Source organism: Dama dama, chromosome 22, assembly GCF_033118175.1.
Source record: "Dama dama isolate Ldn47 chromosome 22, ASM3311817v1, whole genome shotgun sequence".
NCBI lineage: Eukaryota > Metazoa > Chordata > Mammalia > Artiodactyla > Cervidae > Dama > Dama dama.
In genome coordinates this window covers 20,962,365-20,978,653 of record NC_083702.1, presented here as the reverse complement: position 1 = coordinate 20,978,653, position 16,289 = coordinate 20,962,365, and the positions used below count along the sequence as shown (strand labels likewise).

At 37.5% G+C, this 16,289-nt stretch overlaps 1 protein-coding gene across 6 annotated transcripts in view; it reads left to right on the top strand.

Moving 5' to 3' along the window:
* LOC133043775 (C-type lectin domain family 7 member A-like) overlaps positions 1–16,289 on the top strand; it is a 48,385-nt gene that overhangs the window by 30,509 nt on the left and 1,587 nt on the right. For 4 of the 6 annotated variants that reach the window (XM_061125005.1, XM_061125003.1, XM_061125006.1 and 1 more), the window contains 5 exons: positions 4,859–4,972; positions 9,991–10,086; positions 11,850–11,963; positions 13,612–13,763; positions 14,618–14,724. In XM_061125005.1, coding sequence (XP_060980988.1) covers positions 4,859–4,972; positions 9,991–10,086; positions 11,850–11,963; positions 13,612–13,763; positions 14,618–14,724 — 583 coding nt within the window. The remainder of the gene's footprint in view (positions 1–4,858; positions 4,973–9,990; positions 10,087–11,849; positions 11,964–13,611; positions 13,764–14,617; positions 14,725–16,289) is intronic. The other 2 variants (XM_061125007.1, XM_061125009.1) reach the window with 1 other exon arrangement.

Sequence of the window (16,289 nt, the reverse complement as noted above, 5' to 3'; positions counted from 1 at the left end):
AATAGTGTCTAAGTGTAGAAATTTGGAAGTCATCAAAGAGTCCAACACGACTGAGTGACCAACACACACACACACAGGATGTAAGGTTTGCTCTTCTTGGGCTCTAAACTCACTGCAGATGGTGACTGCAGCCATGAAATTAGAGACGATTGCTTCTTGGCAGAAAAGTTATGACAAATGTGAACAGTGTGTTAAAAAGCAAAGACATCTCTTTGCTGGCAAATGTCCATATAGTGAAGGCTATAGTCTTTGCAGTGGTCATGTATGGATGTGAGAGTTGGACCATAAAGAAGGCTGAGTACCAAAGAACTGATGCTTTCAAACTGCGGTGTTGGACAAGACTCTTGAGAACCCTTGGACAGCAAGGAGATCCAACCAGTCCATCCTAAAGGAAATTAGTTCTCAATAGTCATTGGAAGCACTGATGCTGAAGCTGAAACACCAATACTTTGGCCACCTGATGGGAAGAACTGACTCATTTGAAAAGACCCTGATGCTGGAAAAGATTGAAGGCAATAGGAGAAGAGGGGAACAGAGGATGAGGTGGTTGGATGGCATCACTGATTCAATTGATGTGAACTTGATCAAACTCTGGGAGATGGTGAGGGACAGGGAAGCCTGGTGTGCTGCAGTCCATGGGGTTGTGAAGAACTGGTCATGACTTGGCAAGTGAACAACAAAAGGGATGTAAGTGACAGATGAAGCCATGACAGCAGACATCACTCATCAGCGTAGTGCAGGGAACATTGTTCAATAGTCTATAGTCTATTGTTCAATAGTCTATAATAACCTAAATGGGGAAAGAATAGAATAGTACATGCATAACTGAGTCACTTTGCTATACACTGGGAACTAACACAATTTTGTTAATCAACTAAACTCCAATATAAAATAAAATTAAAAAAGATTATGCAGATGAAGAGAAGGGGCCAAAGACAGATACTGAACACAAATCATTTGAAGACTGCACACACAGGGCTTCCCTGGTGGCTCAGCAGTGAAGAATCTGCCTGCCAATGAAGGAGACACAGTTTTGATCCTTGATGTGGGAAGATCCCACGTAGCAACTAAGCCTGTGCATCACAGCTACTGAGCCTGTGCTCTCAAGCCCACGAGCCACAACTACTGAAGCCCATGTCCTAAAGCCCCTGCTTTACAAGAGGAACCAATGCAATGAGAAGCCTGTGTGCCATAACTAGAGAATAGCCCATGCTCGCTGCAGCTAGAGAGAAGACCATGCAGCAATGAAGAGCAAACAATGCCAAAAAAAAAAAAAAAAAAAAAATTAAAGAAAAAATATTGCAGATGCAAACACAAAAACAACTTGGAAGTGACATCAAGAAAACTGTGAGAAGATAGGTAAGGTGAGGAGAGTGGGTAGGCTTCAGGTTTCTTCTTTAGGACCCCACTAGGGTGCTATGGCCCCCCTGCATAAGAAAGGTAGGGTAAGGAAGATGCCTCATGACCTGCAACCAAGACATCCTGCGCGGGCAACTCAACAAGCCTCCATACCCACATGGGGACAAATTAAGTCACTTTGCCATCAAGCACAGAGAATAGCTTCTCTACAGGGATCTTCAGCCTCCCCTAAAAGGTTTTCATAGCTATGCTTGCTTCACTTTCTTGCCAGAACTCTCCAGCAGAACACTCAGAAGCTCGCGACTGAGATCCATCTGGCTGTCTTAAAAAATAAAAAAGGGGGAGATGCCGGGAGCCAGCACACGAGATCCCACCCATGACAAGGTCATGAGGAGAAGATCTGACAGGCAAGGCGGATCAGGACTTCAGGGATTTCAAAAAGCTTCCCCGGCCCTCACCTTAAAGATGATCTCTGTCTTTCTGATGCTTGCTATATTAGACTACTCCCTAATTTTTGTGACACGGGTAGAAGGCCTTCCCCGATCTCTCTCCAAACAGAATCAACTTAGAACTTTAATCAATATGTCTCCCGGATGGTGGTATCCTATAAGATTATCCAGGATGAAAGGAGTGTTTCAATTTAGACCCCTTTGCTGGCATTCTAGCCTGCTTGGCAAATGCGTATTAATGTACACGACTACTCACAACACCTTAATCATAAACAGCATAAAGAACCTGATCACATAAAGGCCCTAATAGGCACAGAGCCCTTCAGGGGTGAGGAAGCCCTATTAGAGAACATAAAATATTATTCTAAAGTGGTTAGAGTTAAAGATTTAGAAAAATAAGAGTTCAGAATTGTTCATTTTAACCAGGAATGCTAAACAGGGGCTGCCTAACCGGAGCTGCAGAGTCTTTGTGTGGTAAACCTTTTGGATAAATTTAACTGATAACTTCTGCAAAAGGACTGACCTTTGTGTTCATTAAAGAATAGATTACGGAAAACCGCTTTGCATTCACCTAGGTCATAAAATGTCAATAGGCTCCATGGCCAGAAGATAATGCACAAGACTCTCACAAAGAAGTATGCAGAAAACACCCTGGTTTCATGAAGGATAAGCTGATGTAATATTAAACTATCTTCCCCCTAAAAATGTACTAACTTAGAATATAAAAGCTATGGTAAAAAATAAAGATTTGCCAGACCAAAAAAAAAAAAAGAAAAAAAGAAAGAGAAAACTGAGTGTTAACAGAAAGGGGGAATATCCTATTTCCTCTTATCTCACATGCAGGACTTTCTAGCTTCACAGAATAAATGGTGGATTGTCTCTCACTCTGACTCTATGCTACTTTTGTGTTTTTATTGTTTATAAGAATTTATAAACAATAAATTAGGATATTAGTAATATCCTTTATTAGTAATATTATTAATAAATTAGTAATATTAGGATAATCTGTTCTTTTAACTTTTAGGACTTGCTTTTAAAACAGTGTGAAACTATTGCTTTCTTTGTGAGAATATTTTAGACTCATTTTCATTAACAGTTGTGGGCAGGGTTGAGATTCAAAATATTCACAACCAGCATGGCACAAGCTCAACCAACCTGAAAATACACCAGTCTGTAAACATCTGTTGTATCCTAGTATCTGTTAAACATAAAGAATTTTTCTTTAGGAATAAGTTTTGGTAAATTATATATTTCATTGACTATTCTCATTTCATGTAAATTTTCAAATGAATTGTAACCCTTCAGCCCTCTGTATCCTTCTTTCCTGAGTTATTTCTTACCATTTTCTACTAAACTATAATTTTTAAAAACTTATTTAATTATTACTCACCTTTCCTTCACACTGCTCCACCCCCCACCTCGCCCTGCACCGCCCCGCCCCCCCCACATTGGTAGTATGGGTTCCATGAGAATAGGGATTTTTTTTCTTTTTATTTATTTTTTTTACCTGCTTTATTTCTGATGCTTAGAATAGTAGCTGGACCACATTGTGTGCTCATAAATATTTCCTTAAATGAATAAGGTTTTTATTATCTTTGAATTCTCTTCTATTTTTGGTCTTTTCTCCATTTCTTATATGGTTAATTCCTACCTTCTTTCTTTTTATCCTTGTAGTCAGGAGTTTCATTACTCTTTTAAAAGAACCAGTTTTGAATGTGTAGATCCTGTTTTATGTTTATTTACTTTCTATGAATGAATTTTGCTTATCATTTATTTTCTCCTAGTATATTAAATTGAACTCATTTACATATATCCTTTATTAACATATACCCTTTACTTTTAAACACAAATATTTTAATCTTAATTTGCCATATATGTTTCTACTTGGAAACAGATATATTCCCATTTTAGAAAAAAATTACTGTCAATTCCAATATCTGAGGTAAATCACATTTGTTACTTTGGCATATTTTTCTTTTGCACATTTTTTCCCTTTGCTTGATTAGAAATAGTTCTGTATTCAATCTAGAGACTGGATTTTTTTTTTTTTTTTTTGTTTTTACTTAAACTGTGATCTCAATACAAACTTCTGCATTATTACCTTTGGACTAGTGTAGAGTTTCTACACTGTATGTATAGTGATATTGCGACTAGAGATCTATACACATGATATAGTCATTTAAAAGTGTCCTTCAATGGTGTCACTAAATAAATAAATATTTCAAGTTATTTTGAAAAGAATATCATGGTTTCAAGGTCCTTTTACACTTAAAAAATTCGAAGAACTTAACTAAATATAAATTACAATGCTAGAATATTTCCTTTCTTGATGTGGTCAATTGGAGAAATGCCCTGGACTTTGGAGAATGAAACAAAGGGACAGTAAAAAATTAAAAGCAAAAACAAATACAATTAGTTGTGTTTTATTTAAAAGTAAAGGTTAAGTGCTTACTGAGATGTGGAACTGATGATTATTTATTTTTGGAGCAGTACAATGATATCCCTCTTGACTAGGTCTCAGAAATTTTCTGGGCAAAGCATAGTTACAGTCATCTTGGAATTCTCATTATAGTCATCTACTCCTCTATTTAATAGAAACTTACAACAGGCAGGGTCTTCAGCACATTATACATATTAATCCATTAAATTCTCATAGCTAATCAATGAATTAAAGCCTGTCATTATCTTCATTTTGTATTAAAAAAAGATATAAAGAATTTAAATAGCTTGCCTAGCCTAAGTCACATAAATAAGTGATAGAACCAGGGTTAAACCTGGAAATCTTGGTTCTGGAACCCATGCTCTAAAATGCATGCTGAGTCTCTTTGTATCTTGACCAGAGATGTTGCCAGATTCTAAAATCTGGGTAAGCAAACCTGAGGGTGGGTGGGGCTGTGGGGGTGCAATCTGCTCTTGATTGTCTGGGGAACAATGTATCTTGATACAACACATCTCACCCTGGTCTCTGTATTTTTTTCTCTGGGATAATGATTATTCCTGCAATTGTCTCAATATGCTAATTAATGCTGAGGACATTTTTTTCTGTAAAGCAACACAGAATAACAGGTTAAAAAGGCCTTACAGGAATGCAGGATTTCATTCTCAGCCTGAGATACAAACAACTCAACAGATACAAAGAATTCCTGAACATGACAGAAATAAAGGTATGTGTGAGATTTTAAATTTCCATCATGCTCTGAATGTTAGACCATTGGGAATTTTTCATTATCTTCTAGGAAACCATAGAGAACACCAGAGCTATTATTGTACCCTAAATTTTAATGTGTCTTCTATGAGAAAAAATGCTCTTTAATCCTATTTATTCAAACTATGCAATGTAGAAGTAATTATCCAGATGACCTCATTGGAGATTTTGAGGGCAGTGTGGAAGAGAGAATAGCTTATTATTTGCAGAAAGCTCAGGGTTTTTCTGACTTTCAGGGATCCAACAGGTTGGTATTCTAGACTAAACTGAGATTATTTCTCTTAGAAAAATACCTGTTTCCTCTAAAATAGCACCTCACTTCAAGTTATCATCACAAGAAGTTGGGGGCAAAGCTCAATGCATTTTGTAGTCAGAACTGGGTTGTAGTATATTCCATCAATAATTAGCAATGTAATGGTAGACTGAAAAAACACACAATGTAAGAGTTACAAGTTAAGTTTTATTTGAGGCATAATAAGGACAGTAGCCCAGGAGACAGCACCTCAGATAACTCAGAAATTTCTCCAAAGAGACAGAAGGAAGGTCAGTATATATATGATTTTTGTGAAGGTAGAGTACATGCAGTCAGGCACATATTTTCCCAGAAGGTTTCTGCTAATCTCATGAAGATTTTGCTATTCATGAGGAACAGTCATCACCATGAAGGATTTTAGTGCTTTTCTACATAGGAGGAGCTAGAAGAATTGGGCTTATAAAATCAGCTTCTAAAAACACCTGACTATCTGAAAACCTGTTATTTACCAGTTCACCCTCCCCCACACCCGCCACCCCCACCCCTGAGCACAGAGTTCCTCATTTCTGCTCTCCACCCTGAACTCCTTTCAGGGAGTGTTGAAAGTCAGCAGCTGTAGCTGTATAAGATTTAATCCTTGTAGAGGTAGATGCCAGCAAGTACCAATTTCTAGCAGACCTATCAATAGGGTGTCATCACTAACTTAGAGCCAGACATCCTGGAATGTGAAGTCAAGTGGGCCTTAGAAAGCATCACTACGAACAAAGCTAGTGGAGGTGATGGATTTCCAGTTGAGCTATTTCAAATCCTGAAAGATGATGCTGTGAAAGTGCTGCACTCAATATGCCACCAAATTTGGAGAACTCAGCAGCGGCCACAGGGCTGGAAATTCATTCCTGTTGGTGAAAATTAATTTTGGATTCATTCCAACCCCAAAGAATGCTCAAACTACCACACAATTGCGCTCATCTCACATGCCAGTAAAGTAATGCTCAAAATTCTCCAAGCCAGGCTACAGCAATACGTGAACCGTGAATTTCGAGATGTTCAAGCTGGTTTTAGAAAAGGCAGAGGAACCAGAGATCAAATTGCCAACATCTGCTGGATCATCAAGAAAGCGAGAGAGTTCCAGAAAAACATCTATTTCTGCTTTATTGACCATGCCAAAGCCTTTGGCTGTGTGGATCGCAATAAACTGTGGAAAATTTTTAAAGAGATGGGAATACCAGACCACCTGACCCACTTCTTTTTTTTTTTTTTTTTTTCTTTATTTAAATTTTTTTATTAGTTGGAGGCTAATTACTTCACAACATTTCAGTGACCCACTTCTTGAGAAACCTGTATGCAGGTCAGGAAGCAAGAGTTAGAACTGAACATGGACCAACAGTCTGGTTCCAAACAGAAAAAGGAGTACGTCAAGGCTGCATATTGTCATCCTGCTTATTTAACTTATATGCAGAGTACATCATGAGAAACGCTGGGCTGGAAGAAGCACAAGCTGGAATCAAGATTGCCAGGAGAAATATCAATAATGTCAGATATGCAGATGACACCACCCTTATGGCAGAAAGTGAAGAGGAACTAAAAAGCCTCTTGATGAAAATGAAAGAGGAGAGTGAAAAAGTTGGCTTAAGGCTCAACATTCAGAAACCTAAGATCATGGCATCTGGTCCCATCACTTCATGGGAAATAGATGGGGAAACAGTGGAAGCACTGTCAGACTTTATTTTGGGGGCTCCAAAATCACTGCAGATGGTGATTTCAGCCATGAAATTAAAAGACACTTACTCCTTGGAATGAAAGTTATGACCAACCTAGATAGCATATTAAAAAGCAGAGGCATTACTTTGCCAACAAAGGTCCGTGTAGTCAAAGCTATGGTTTTCCCAGTGGTCATGTATGGATGTGAGAGTTGGACTGTGAAGAAAGCTGAGAGCCGAAGAATTGATGCTTTTGAACTATGGTGTTGGAGAAGACTGTTGAGAGTCTCTTGGACGGCAGGGAGATCCAACCGGTCCATCCTAAAGGAGATCAGTCCTGGGTGTTCATTGGAAGCTGGGATGGTCTTGATCTCTGTCTCCTGTACAATGTCATGAACCTCTGTCCATATTTCATCAGGCACTCTATCAGATTTAGTCCCTTAAATCTATTTCTCCTTTCACTATAATCATAAGGGATTTGACTTAGGTCATACCTGAATGGTCTAGTGGTTTTCCCTACTTTCTTCAATTTCAGTCTGAATTTGGCAATAAGGAGTTCATGATCTGAGCCACAGTTAGCTCCCGGTCTTGTTTTTGCTGACTGTACAGAGCTTCTCCATCTTTGGCTGCAAAGAACATAATTAATCTGATTTCGGTGTTGACCATCTGGTGATGTCCATGTGTAGAGTCTTCTCTTGTGTTGTTGGAAGAGGGTGTTTGCTATGTGTTAGAATATGGTATTTATCTTTCTCTTTCTGACTCACTTCAGTATGTATAATAGGTTCTAGGTTCATCCACCCCATTATAACTGTCTCAAATGTGTTCCTTTTTATGGCTGAGGAATATTCCATTGTGTATATATACCACCACTTCTTTATCCATTCATCTGTCAGTGGACATCTAGGTTGCTTCTATGTTCTAACTACTGTAAATAGTGCTGCAATGAACATGTGTCTCATTCAATTTTGGTTTCCTCAGGGTATATGCCTACGAGTGGGATTGCTGGATCATACGGTGGTTTTATTCTTAGTTTATTAAGGAATTTCCATACAGTCTTCCATAGTGGCTGTATCAATTTACATTCCCCCCAACAGTGCAAGAGTGTTCTCTGTTCTCCACACCCTCTTCAGCACTTACTGTTTGTAGACTTTTTGATGAGGGCCATTCTGACTGGCGTGAGGTGATATCTCATTGTAGTTTTGATTTTCATTTCTCTAATAATGAACAAAGTTGAGCATCTTTTCATGTGTTTGTTAGCCATCTGTATGTCTTCTTTGGAGAAATGTCTGTTTAGGTGATCTTCCCACTTTTTTATTGGGTTGTTTGTTTTTCTGGTATTGAGTTGTATGAGCTACTTGTATATCTGGAAATTAATCCTTTGCCAGTTATTTCATTTTCTATTATTTTCTCCCATTCTGAGGGTTTTCTTTTCACCTTGCTTATAGTTTCCTTTGCTGTGCAAAAGCTTTTAAGTTGAATCAGGTCCCTCTTGTTTACTTTTATTTTTATTTCCGTTACTGTAGGAGGTAAATCATAGAGGACTTTGCTTTGATTTATGTCATCGAGTGTTCTGCTTATGTTTTCCTCTAAGAGTTTTATAGTTTCTGTCTTACATTTAGGTCTTTAATCCATTTTGAGTTTATCTTTCTGTATGGTAGTGAGGAAGTATTCTAATTTCATTCTTTTGCTTGTAGCTGTCCATTTTCCCCAGCACCATTTATTGAACAGGCTGTCTTTGCCCCAGTGCATATTCTTGCGTCCTTTGTCAAAAATAAGGTACCCATAGGTGTATGGGTTTATTTCTGAGTTTTCTCTCTTGTTCCATTGGTCTATATCTCTGTTTTTGTGCCATTACCATAGTTTCTTGATGACTATAGCTTTGTAGTATAACCTGAAGTCAGGAAGCTTGCTTCCTCCAGCTCCATTCTTCTTTCTCAAGACTGCTTTGGCTGTTTGGCGTCTTTTGTGTTTCCATATGAATTGTGAAATGTTTTGTTCTAGTTCTGTGAAAAATGCCATTTGTAATTTGATAGGGATTGCATTGAATCTGTAGATTGCATTTGGTAGCATGGTCATTTTCACAATATTGATTCTTCCTACCCAGGAACATGGGCTCTCTCTCCATCTGTTTATGCCATCTTTGATTTCTTTTATCAGTGTCTTACAATTTTCTGTGTACAGTTCTTTCATCTCCTTAGGTAAGTTTACTCCTAGATATTTAATTCTTTTTGTTGTAATGGTGAGTGGGATTGATTCCTTAGTTGTTCTTTCTGATTTTTCATTGTTAGTATATAGAAATGCAAGCGATTTCTTCCCTTAGTCTTTCAGTTGAATCATGACTAGGTCTTAATTGACTGTAGTAATTAGTATTTCTTAGTTCTATGTTTATTTACTCAGAGACCCTCTCTTACTACATGCCTCCTGTGAACATCAACTAGGAAGGGATCCAGTAGTCATCTAAATTTTAAAATCAATATTGTTATTATTGGTATTTTTCTTTTCTACCCTAGAAGTAATAAGACTTAAGAGGAAGTAGGAAATGGAAACCTACTGCAGTATTCTTGTCTGGAATATTCCATGGACAGAGGAGCCTGGAGGACTACAGTTCATGGGGTCACAAAGACATGACTGAACACACATGCACAGTTCCAAATAAGGGAAATATCATGCATATTGTAAGATAAGAACGAACAGATTGGTTTTTAAAAAAGTAAAAGTTACTTTGGAAAGAAAAGGAAAAATTACATCCCCTTCCCCTCATTTCCTTTACATCACCAAATAATGTTTAAATTAAGAGCACCAATGATTTAATAACAGAGGCAAATACTTCTAATAGATGGTAAGCTTTTTTAAAAAAATAAGTGAAATGATATCCCTGTGAACTGAGTGGGTTACAATAGCTACTTCATGACAGTGCTAATTCATTCTTAACCTGTATGCTTTTGTGAGACAAAAGCTCAGATAATATTACCTAGATTGTAGCCTTGCACCACTTTATCTTCTGTTTACACATTCTTTTGACAGTGTTCCAAGCAGCATCTTCTGGATGTATTGTGGCAGTAATACTAGGAATTATATGTGTCATCCTTTTGGGAATATCAGGATTTTTTGCTACTAAGTGTAAGTGTTCTACAGAAACTTCATTTCCTTTTTATTTATTTATTTTTTAATTGGAGAATAATTGCTTTACAGAATTTTCTTGTTTTCTGTCAAACCTCAACATGAATCAGCCATAGGTATAATACAAACATCCCCTCCGTTTTGAACCTCCCTCCCATCTGCCTCTGAAATCCTTCCCCCACCGCCTCCCCAAGCTGCCCAGGTTGATACAGAGGCCCTGTTTGAGTTTCTTAGCCTTTCAGCAAATTCCCATTGGCTATCTTTTGTACATATGGTAATGTAAGTCTCCATGTTACTCTTTCCATATATCTCACCCTCTTCTCCCCTCTCCCCATGTCCATAAGTCTATTCTCTATGTTGTTTTTCCATTTTTGCCCTGTAAGTCGATTCTTCAGTACCATTTTTCTAGATTCTGTACAGGTGTGTTAGAATATGATAATATGATATTTATCTCTCTCTTTCTGACGTACTTCACTCTGTGTAATAAGTTCTAGGTTCATCCACCTGAGAACTGACTCAAACGCATTCCTTTTTATGGCTCAGTAATATTTCCTTGCGTATATATACCACAACTCTTTTATCCACTCATCTGTCGATGCACATCTAGGTTTCTTCCATGACCCAGCTATTGTAAATAGTGCTGCAATGAACAATGGGATACATGTGTCTTTTTCAATTTTGTCCTCAGGGTATGTGCTTAGAAGTGGGATTGCTGGGTTATATGGTGTTTTTATTCCTCATTTTTAAAGGAATCTCCATACCATCTTCCATAGTGGTTGTATCAATTTACATTCCCTCCAACTGTGCAAGAGGTTCCCTTTCCTCCACACCATCTCCAGCATTTATTGTTTGCAGACATTTTAATGGCAGCCATTCTGACTGGTGTGAGGTGATATTTCATTGTGGGTTTGATTTGCATTTCTCTAATAATGAGTGATGTTGAGCATCTTTTCATGTGTTTGCTACCTATCTGTATGTCTTCTTTGGAGAAATGTCTGTTTAGGTCTTTTTCCCATGTTTTGATTGGGTTTAGAAACTTCATTCTTTATGTTAAATTTTATCAAAACATTTTGTCTTTTCCTTAAAGGAGAGCCACGGTTAAATCTAATGAGATAATGAAACTCTGACATCAGAAACATTCTTATTTCCAGATGTTTCTCAGGATTTGAGAAAATAATATTCATGAATTCAAAGGAGAAAGTATTTTTAAAGATTAAGTTTCAGTTTTTAATATTTGTTTATATGGAATATAACTGACATCCAATATTGTGTTAGTTTCAGGTGATATTTGCATGGCTTCCCAGGTGGCACTTGTGTTAAAGAACCTGCCTGCCAATGCAGGAGACAAAAGAGACATGGGTTCAATCCTTGGGTCAGGAAGATCCCCTGGAGGAGGAAATGGCAACCCTCTCCAGTATTCTTGCCTGAAGAATCCCGTGGACAGAGGAGCCTGGCAGGCTCATGGGGTCACAAAGAGTCAGACACAACTGAGTGACTAAACAACAACACAGCCTTTTCAGATTGCTGTTTAGTCTTGTGAAGGGGACTAAAGTCAAGAATGAACTATCTTGACATTTGATGATTTCACTCTCTCACAGTTTCTAAGATATGAGAAACAAAATTGAAATTATGGGAGAAGATTTTTAATTTTTTTCTGATTTTTAATATTATATATGTTTTCTTCATTTTGAAAATGAAAATTTTAGTGTAACAAGTTTACATTTTACCTGTTAAACTAAGTGTCTTCTGCTGATGATTTTCAGATTTTCAAAATTCTTTTAATTATCAGAACATGTTGGATAATGGCACACAGGAACATGAGAAATCCAGGACGCCTATGAAAAATAAATGCTTTTCAAAGGATCGGTTAAACTCAGGTATGTAGTAACATATAAGAACTCATAATTAAAAGTTGGTATAATGAGTTATTGCCAGGCAATCTCCATTGTATTATTAAAGTCATGATCTACAAAAGTGAAGTATGGTAGAGGTATTTTTCATTCAAGAAGATACAGTTTCTTGCCACATGGTCTGCCTGCATTTTTGAACTGGAGAGAATCAAAATTTAGTAGTTTCTGTTCATTGGTCTGTCAGTTAACTGACTTTGCAAATAAGAAGTAAAATAATTTTTGAGTTTCTTTCAGAGTCATATCAATCAGCAAAGGAAATCTTTCAGTACATTTAATTTATATGGTATGCATAAGATATAGTATAATTGCTTAGTAGTTTCCTACTTCTTTATAAGACAGTATTTCCCCCTAATCCTCTGTGAAATGATACTGTCTTATGGCACTTCCCAGGTGGCTCAGCAGTAAAGAATCTGCCTGCCAATGCGGGAGATGCATGTTTGATTGTTTGGTCTGGAAGACCTGGAGAAGGAAATGGTCACCCATTCCAGTATTCTTGCCTGGGAAATCCCATAGACTCAGGAGCCTGACAGGCTTATTGGGGTTGCATGGGGTTGCAAAAACAGTCGGGTAAAGCTTAAGGGACCAAATAGCAACAACTGTCCTATGTATCACTTTGCTAAGTCAAGTCCCTTGAAACATATCCCAACTCCTGACTTGTTCGTATAGGTAAAATTCACCTTGCAAGCAATCCCATGCTATCTCTCAAAGTCATGGATAACTTGACAATTCAGAGAGCTTCCCTGAAGTTTCTCCAGGCCAACAGTGAATTCAATAAGACTCTTTTCTATATCCATCTACCAGTTGTGATAAGCACTCCGGTGGGACTTTAATCTTCTGTCTGTTTTGCATATCACTAGCAACTATTTGCTTAAAATATTCTTGCTAGAATATAATTTAGTTACTTTGGTTTTGTCTTCTATGAAAATAAAGATGCTTTTTTAGTAACTACATTTTTTGTTCTTGCATTTTCAGATGGCAAAATTTGATGGGTAGGAGAAAGGAGAAATGGATTATTTTCTTTATTTAATCTAATAATTGCTGTTGTGGTTTAGTCGCTAAGTCGTGTCCAACTGTTTGCAACCTCATGGACTGTATCCCACCAGGTTCCTCTGTCCATGGGTTTTCCCAGGCAAGAATACTGCAGTGGGTTGCCATTTCCTCATCCAGGGGAACTTCTTGACCCAGGGGTCGAACCCATGTCTCTTTTGTCTCCTGCATTGGTGTGCGAATTCTTTACCACTGACCCACCGGGGAAGCCCAAACTAATAATCGCTGTAGTTTGATGAAGCCAGAGAGTTCCTGGAGGAAAAACATTGTTAGTATTGATATAAAAATTAAGTATCAAAAGCAATACAGTTTTTACGCTCCTAAATATTTCCTACTTCTGCATTCCTGTCCTGGTGCCCATGGCATCTTGGAGAAAACTTTGCAGAAAACGAAAAGTACCCTTTCCCTCTCAACGACAGATAACGTTATTTTGCCTTTTGAGTTAGCAATGATGTCCTCAGAGCTCATGGAAAGTAATAAGACCTGTAGAGCTGGGAAGGATGCCTGGAGCAAATCTTTCCAGGAAAAGAATTAGACAAACTTAAAAACTTTTTTTTTTTTTTTAAAGAAAATTACAGGGAAGAATACAAAAACAAATGGTCTTGCTGTGAAGAGAAATGCTACTATTTTTCTGATATACTTAAAACCTTCGAAGAGAGTCAGAAATTCTGCTCCAACCAGGGCTCCCATCTGTTGAGGATAGAAGATGAGGATGAACAGGTAATGAGTTCTGAAGTTGGAAATTTTTCCCATATTTTTTTGTATGCAAGAGAAAATTGCTAATAATTTTTTAAAGAACATCTGAAAATTGTGTGTTTGTTAAATGACAATGACTTGTCTTTTCAAGTGAAATAGAAACCTTTGTAGTAAATAAAAAGAAATCCTTGTTGGTGGGAGTTAGTGTCTCAGTTTTAGCTCTGTCTCAGAAAAAACATGAAGTTCTGGTAAGGATGCTCTGTGTCTGCTCTAGGAAGCAAACTGAGGTTTCTGAACAAAAAGGCGTCTCTCATGAAACCATCATGGGAGTTGCCCTTTTTTTCATGTTGCTCTGTTTTGAAGTCCTTTTATAATAATGATCTTTTAATATGTTGATACTTTTGGCACATATTGGAGTGGGTAGCCTTTCCCTTCTCCAGGGGATCTTCCCAATGCAGGGATCAAACCCACGTCTCTTGTGTTTCCTTCCACCAGGCAAGCCCAAGGAATGATTAGGCAACAATAAACAACCCTAGTTGAAAATGTAAAGAAAATGTTATCATAAAAATCAAATTATAGTTGTTTGTGTTCACATTATTTTCTTTTTATTTTGTATCGGGGTGTAGCCAATTAACACACAATGTTGTGGCAGTTTCAGATGAACAGCAAAGGGACTCAGCCATAACTCTACACATGCACTCTCCCCCAAACTTCCCTCTCACTCAGGCTGCCACATGACATTGAGCAGAGGTCCATGTTCTAGGTCCTTCTTGGTTATCCATTTTAAATATGGCAGTGTGTGTTCATGTTATTTTCATTTTTTTATTGTTAAAAATGAGACTAGGGATTAAATTACATGTAGGATTCTTCCTCCACAGGAATTTATTCAGTCTTTGGTGTCTTATTTTTCTTGGATTGGATTATCTCGAAAAGGAATTGTCAGCCCCTGGATGTGGGAAGATGGTTCTTTGCTACAAAATAAACTGTAAGTATCCAAAATACTGAAATCTTCAGCTTACTTGTTAACTATGGAAATGAATTGCATAGATAAGTTTCACTAAACAAGGCTTCTGACCACGAGAGCAATTCTAAGACTAATTTTAATTTTGTAAAATATCCTTGGCATTAGAAAAAACACTGCTGACTTCCATGCTTCTGTACTTGTATTCATGTGGTTTCCTCAACTAGTAATACTTTTAGTTAAAATTTGTTTTCTTTTTGAAGTCATTCTTGATCTCCTGCTTTGAAATTAGTTCCCCTTCTATGCTCCCAAATAGCATTTTGTTTTCTTTTACCATCTCACATCCAATCTAGAATATTCTGTCTCTCATCTTTTGTTAATCCACAGCACAAAACACATAATACTTGATGGTTGCTTAGCAATTTAAAAATTATCAATATGGATATTAATGAATTTTCTAGACATAAATAGAGGGTAGCTGGAATTGTAGGGTTTCAGTCACTAGTTGCTGTTGTTGTTTTAGTAGCTGGGTTGTTGTGACTGTGAGACCCCATAGACTGTAGACCACCAGTCTCCTCTGTCCATGGGATTTCCCACTCAAGAATATTGGAATGGCTTGCCATTTCCACCCCCCAGGGGATCTACCTCATCCAGGTATCGAACCCATTTCTCCTGCATTGGCAGGCAGATTCTTTACTGCTTGACCACCAGGGAAACCTTCAATGAATACTTCCATCATCTAAATCAAATATCTTCACTGTTTACCTAGCTTTCTTCACTGTCTAGCAAAGCCCATTTCATATTACAAATAGTATACACCATTAAGAAACAATCTGAAAATGAATTGGATTGGACTCTGTGTCCTATGTTTTTCCTCATTTTTCATGATGTAGTTTTCTATCATAATCTTTAAGATTAGACACATTTTTTTTCTCCACAGATACTATTAGTAAATTAATTAAAAAGTCTTAACAACTATTAATGACAGAGATGGGCTGAGGACCAGGTCACCTACTTCTGAATTTGGTCCTTTTTACACTACACTAGTGTTTAAAGTGCTTTTTTATTTGCTCTAATAAAGGTTTGTTCCAAATTTGCAGTTAATCACATGAGATACACTCTTTTATATTTCTGCACAGTTGCACATAGTATATCCTTTGTCTGGATTATCTGTAATTTTACTCTTCATCTGGTTATATCCTAATCATTAATTTATTTTATTTTTAATTGCTTGGTAGCTCAGTCAGTAAAGAAACTGCCTGCAATGCAGGAGACCAGGGTTTGATCCCTGGGTCATGAAGATCCCCCAGAGAAGGAAATGGCAACACATTCCAGTATTCTTGCCTGGAAAATCCTATGATCAGAGGAGCCCTGCTGGCTACAGTTCATGGGGTCGGAAGAGTTGGACATGGCTTAGCGACTAAACCACCACCACTGTAGTTGCTTTACGATGCTGTGTTAGTTTCTACTGCACAGAGAAGTCAGTCAGCTATGTATATACACGTAAATCTCACATCAACACAAATTCCCTCCTTTTTGGATTTCTTTTCCATTTAAGTCACCACGGAGCATTGAGGAGGGTTCCCTGT